The 6000-nt window shown below is 46.6% G+C and overlaps 2 protein-coding genes across 4 annotated transcripts in view; one reads left to right on the forward strand and one right to left on the reverse strand.

Moving 5' to 3' along the window:
- Positions 1-1261, forward strand: part of Tbc1d8 (TBC1 domain family member 8) — a 110064-nt gene extending 108803 nt beyond the window's left edge. For both annotated transcript variants that reach the window (XM_059281298.1, XM_059281297.1), the window contains exon 20: positions 288-1261. In XM_059281298.1, the coding sequence (XP_059137281.1) occupies positions 288-743 (456 nt within the window). In that variant the 3' untranslated portion in view covers positions 744-1261. The remainder of the gene's footprint in view (positions 1-287) is intronic.
- Positions 1262-1851: 590 nt separating this feature from the next.
- On the reverse strand, positions 1852-6000 carry Rpl31 (ribosomal protein L31). Of its 2 annotated transcripts, none has more exons than XM_059281300.1 (5): positions 5872-6000; positions 5420-5526; positions 3207-3332; positions 2171-2283; positions 1852-1915 (listed from the first exon to the last, which is right to left on the reverse strand). In XM_059281300.1, exons 2-5 carry the CDS (start codon positions 5524-5526, stop codon positions 1884-1886), a joined length of 378 nt encoding a protein of 125 aa, XP_059137283.1. In that variant the 5' UTR covers positions 5872-6000; the 3' UTR covers positions 1852-1883. The 2 variants fall into 2 exon arrangements, with proteins under 2 accessions (XP_059137283.1, XP_059137282.1); XM_059281299.1 differs by lacking the exon at positions 5872-6000 and adding an exon at positions 5750-5865.

Here is a 6000-nt window from a genome sequence, read left to right on the forward strand (position 1 = left end):
AAGATATATGCCACATGCCATTTTCCCATTAAAAAGCAAGTGTAGCTCTGGATTTTCTTTGGAGAATGTGTGCATCCCGAGTTGGCATTTCTCACTTAACCCATAAGCCTTTTTATATATTCTGCACATGGAACAAGGAACTAACAGTAGACACCTGTAACCCAGTGTTTGTCAGTGAGGCAGGAGGACTACAAGTTGTGGACAGTCTTAAAACAGTGAGCTCCTAGCGAACAAAAATTAAATGGTCCATGCTTTTCTGATAGTGTTTTTTTTTTCTTTAATTCTAGAGAGAATTTATCCAGTTCTGTAAAACTCTGTACAGTCTGTTCCATGAAGACCCAGAGGAGAACGAGCTGTACCAAGCCATTGCCACAGTAACCACTCTGCTCCTGCAGATAGGAGAAGTGGGTCAGCGAAGCAGCAGCTCAGGAAGCTGCTCCCAGGAATGTGGGGAGGAGCTGCAGGCCTCGGCTCCTTCTCCGGAACAGGACTCGGTTTTTGCTGAGACTGGGAAGACTCCCCAGGACCCTCGGGCCTTTCCTGAGGCAGGGGAAGGGGACTGGACTGTCTCCCTGGAACATATCCTGGCCTCCCTTCTCACTGAGCAGTCACTGGTAAACTTTTTTGAAAAGCCACTCAACATTAAGTCCAAACTTGAAAACGCCAAGCTCAATCAGTACAGTCTCAAAGCTTTGGAAATGAGCCACCCACCACAGCCTGAACTGAAGCTGAATAACCTGTAGCCAGGAATTGTCGGGGAACACACTGGAGCCCACCACACCAAAGCACGGACTGGACTGTTGTCAGTCACTGTCCAGATTTCAGTCTGAGTTGAGTATGTGGATAACCAACCTCAGAGCCACGGCCGGGGAATTGCTGCAACTCACACAGTTCTATTTATTAGGAGGTCGTCAGAGGTGGAATGCCCTTTACACTGTGACTATCAACTTTGCTCAAACCAGTGTTTCTGCTACGAGCTTATCCTTTGATAGACAAAAAGATGTCACAGTAACCAAGAGACATCAACCCCAGGCTCATGTACCACTGGTAATGGGAGAGGTCAAGAAACAGGCTCACCTCCAAGATCCCAGAACCACTGTCTGCACAACTGTATTTGGCTTTTTTTGCACTAATTTTGTTTCAATGCTGGTAATTGAAACCATTTTAATATATTTCGTTGTATTCACTTTGTATGTCCTTCCAAAAACAAACCATGCTTTCAATGTTGCCCCCCCCTTTTTAATAAAAATCTTTTTTTGTACTGACTTTTTTCAATTAAAAAAAAAAAAACCACCAAACCAAAACAACAGCACTAAGGAAGCAGGCAGACCTTTTGTGAGTTCGAGGCCAGCCTGCCTACACATTGAGTTTCAGGACAGGCAGAGATGTTACAGAGAAAGGCTGTCTTAAGGGTCTAGCATATTCCAGGGAATGCAATGTAGTGGTTGGTAAAAGTTCAATTCCTAGGACCCACACAACAGATTATCAGTATCATGTAACAGTTATAACCCCAATCCTTAATTTTAGGCTCACATACACACCTGGGACTAAAGTGAGACCTAATACTGTAGCTTCTTTGCTAAAAGCCACACACAAGCCAGGCATGGTGGCGCCTGCCTTTAATTCCAGCCTGTTCTACAGAGCAAGTTCCAGGACAGCCAGAACTACACAGAGAAAACTCTGTCTTGAAAAACCAAAACCCACAACTCTAATACATGGATTTCTGTGAAAAGAACATGCCACACACATACTTCGTTTTCCATGTCCCCAGTGCAGTGGTTCTAAATAACTCCCAATACAAAAACCCCACCGGTGGGACAGACAACAAAAAGGAAAACCAAAACCTGAAGGTAGTTCTCCAACTTTATTTGACACTCTGCAGCTTAGTTCTCATCCACATTGACTGTCTGTAGATCTAGAAGGAAGAAGTGACAGCCAGTCAACATCCCATCTTTTTGAGCACTTGCACAACACTCCACTGTCATATGAATGTCACTATTTTGCATTCCCCCACATTAGACAGTTTTAAATAAAGGTCTGATAATTTTGCCTGCCACGCATCTCTTCACCGAAAAAAGGCACCCAACATTTGATGAACAAATTTTGGGTTAAAGATGCTAATAATTTTCTGCTATAATTTGGTGAAATTGTGGAAGAGCATGGAACTTACTTTTGAATGTGGTAACAGGTACGTAAGTTACCAATGTGTAGAGCTTGTTTGGTGAGTCCTCATCCTCATTACGTTTTCTGGACAAACGTACACGGATACGGTATGGAACATTCCTAATAAAATAGAAATGTGTCACTAAGGTCAATGCTTCTGGTCAGGAGCCAGCTACTAGTAGCACTCACACATCCATTCCTGCTTCTAATGCTCCGATAAACACTTTTACCTGACCTTGAAAATATACCCAGGTGAATGAGCAACAAGCTGCCATCTCAAGATGCACTCTTGTTAGGATATATTAAGGCAGCCACCAATGAAAAACAATTGTTCATAGGCAGAAAATGGCCATCGACAGATATATCCACCAATTCAAATAAAAAGCACCCAAAACCCTTCCCTTTTCAGAAGCAGTACAGCTGAGTTATCTCCTTCCCTCACCATCTCAGGATGTGCTAGGTGTTCTTAGGCCCCAGATTCCTACAAACAAGGCTCCTTCTCATGTCCCTGTGACCCCACTCCCCTTACCTCAAGACAGATCCTATAGTTCCTTGTTGGATAATCTAATATAGCCCTACTTTAGAGGCTGCAAGATTAAATACTGCCAGCAGCAAGCAGCACCCCCTTCCATTTTCCTACTTACTCCCCTTTAAAGGGGACTTACCAACTTCAGCATTATTTACATCCAGGTTGGATAAAACTCTGTGAGAACCCTCTCATGTTATAGGACATGACACAAATCAACCCCTGGGCAGGCAGCAGGAGGATTCTTTCCTCAGGGCTGGCCAGCACCTCAGGTTCAGAAACACCACTTTCTCTGAGCTTCTCATGCTCCTAATGGAGCTCTTCCAGGTCCCAATCTCTCCCAGATCTCATCAAGCTCTAACACTGCTCTCTCCCTTACTTACAACAAATGACACTAGCTTAGAGCCATTGTCCTTTATCTTTATACTCCACATCTGGTAACCAAACTACCAAATTTGTCACATAGACTATGTAGAAGGAATAACTGGCATCACTGTAACAAATATAACTTCAGTACCTTATTCCTTTGGCCCAGACGGCTTTATTGAGCCTAGTATCAATGCGCACATCTGGAGTACCCATCTCCTTCATGGCAAATTTCCGGATTTCTTTGAGTGCCCTAGGGGCACGCTTCTTGAAGCCCCTGAGGTTCAAAACACAAGGATATAAAATCAATCATAGATTACACATAATATATAAATGCATGCCCTCACAAAACAATCGAAGTAGTCAGAAGCACACCCCTACAAGCATGAAATGTCCAGGACCTAGCACCGGCACTTGGAACAAGATGTTGAAATACACACCAGATATCCCACAATCCAAGCACAAAGTGCCATGCTTTCCCAGCTTATCATTCGCAAACGTGGTCTACTCTCATAGCAGTCCTGAAATGCTGGGGACTGGAGAGATGGCTCAGTGGTTAGGAAAACTTGCTTTTGCCAAGGACCCAGGTTTGGCTCCCAGCATCCATATGGTGCACGTACACACAGGCAAACATGTACAGAAAAAGGCAGCATTCTGTGGAACCATAGGGGCCATTTACCTAGATTTTATGCTTTCAATCAAATGAATACAAAAACCCAAAACGAACTGGATGTGGTGTTGTGCTCCTTTAATCCTAGCATCTGGGAGGCAAAGGCAGGTGGATCTGTTTGAATCAAGGCCAGCCTGGTCTGGTCTGGTCCACATAGCTAGTTCTAGGACAACCACAACTACACATAACAGGGAGCCTGTATTTAAAACAACAACAAAAAAAAACCCCACCGAACTTTCTAGGGCATGGTGATGGTGCACACCGATAACCACAACACTGGAAGTTGGGCAGGAAGACCTCAAATCCAAAACCACCCACAAAGCCCAGTGTTGTCCAGCAACTGTCAGGCCCACTCCAGGCGAGACACACTGAATTGCTTTCTCCACTCTACCCATCACCAGCCTGCGCCCAAACAAGTCCACTTTACAACCTACCTGGAAAAACAGGGTTAGAAATAACAGCAGCTGATCTAATGGACCTAGCTCGTGCAAGCAACCCATCAGGTGCTATCAATTACAAGTACCAAGCAGGATGCACCAGGAAAGATATGGAGCATTGAGCAGTTCCAATGGAAACAAGATGCTGCTGCCTTCACTTAAATGCAATCAGACTGGATCAAGAGGGCAGAGCCAGCATTACCAATGAAATAGAGAAAGCCAGGAGAGGAAGAGAGCAGGGAGCAAGTTTGGTTTGGAAAACAATGGAAACCAAGACATTACCAAAGGAGGGAGGCTGGAGAGCCTCACACAAGGCTTTTACAACAAAGTACAAAATGTATGAAAACCATGCTCACCCACGAGCACCTTTCACGCAAGAAGGACCCAACACACTGGGCACTTAAACAAAAAACCACCATCAACTCAAAACGTTTTTTGCCTCTCCCGCTTTGGTAAACTTGGTCTTTACTTTCTCACATACATGCACAACTCAGGGAATGTGTATGATGGAATGTGACTGATCACGAGCAGCATTCACACACAGCAGGGACCCCACAGAAAATGTCCACACACATTTCGACCCAGCAAAATCTGTCACAAGAGTCTGAACAGCCAAATCCAAGAAATCTTGCTCTAAATGCTGGTATCTGAATGTATGTAGATAAATCGTGTACAAAGGGAGTACACACCCATGATCATTCCCTGTAACTGCCTCTTTATAAATTCACAATCGCCATGGGTCTTTACCATACACTGCACTGTAACTTTGGTGTAACTTACCTGCCTCTCAGCATTTCCAGTATTACAACTCGACCCGTATTAGTATGAATCTGTATGGGTCAGAGGACCTATTTCACATTTGGGGCTCAGCAATTCGCAACTGGCTAACTTCCTGCTGCACAGAAATTGTTGAAGGTTTCCCTTCACAAGCTTTTACTTTCAGTGGTCCAGATTACAAAAACACTCGCTTTACCACCACCAAGCTTTCCAGAGTCCACTGATCCCTAAAGTTCAAACACAACCTCCGGGTTCTAGTTTCTAACAAGTACCGTACACTCCAAACCCTGCACACCTTCAAAGTGCACGGAGTCAGACTGAAAACAAACAAACCCAAAACCAAACAAACAAAAAGAACCAAAGCAAACCCGCGTGCTTTCTAAAGCACAAGTCTGTAAGCAGCAATTAGGCGATGCTCGAGAGTGACAGAGCCAGAAGCCGGAAGGGGCTCGCGGGCCGCGCCGACCGCCAGGTACTCACACTCCATGGATGCGCTTGTGGATGTTGATGGTGTATTCTCGGGTCACCACCTCGTTGATGGCAGAACGGCCCTTCTTCTTCTCGCCACCCTTCTTTGCGGGAGCCATCTAAAGGCAGGCGACAGGAGGCGCTAAGCAGGCAGGGCAAAACCCCGAGCCGATCTCCCCCGCTCTCAGAATCCGCCCAGGGTCGCCCAAAGCCGACCCCGCCAGTCCACCATGCACTCCCAGCGCTCAGACGCCCGACCCCGGAACCCCTGCGGCTCGGCTGCTCTGAGCCCCGCCACTGTCCTCCATCGGCCCCAGAGCCTGTCGTCAGCGCAGGCCCTACCGCCCCGGATCGTCGAGCCGAGCTCGGGTCGGCGCGGAACAAATCCCACCAAGCCGGCCTGCCCCGCGCCCGGAGAGGATGGAGCTGGATTTTCAGAGCCAGGACCCCGCGGCCATACTTACTCTGCCGGGCCCAAGTTGGAAAGGACGGGCGCGAGGGATTGTGGGAAGGAAAGCCGCGTCGCAAGTACAACTTCCGGGTCGCCGGGAGGCGGGGAAAGAGGAAGTGTGGCGAGGGAAGGTGGAAGGGTT

Source organism: Peromyscus eremicus, chromosome 16_21, assembly GCF_949786415.1.
Source record: "Peromyscus eremicus chromosome 16_21, PerEre_H2_v1, whole genome shotgun sequence".
NCBI lineage: Eukaryota > Metazoa > Chordata > Mammalia > Rodentia > Cricetidae > Peromyscus > Peromyscus eremicus.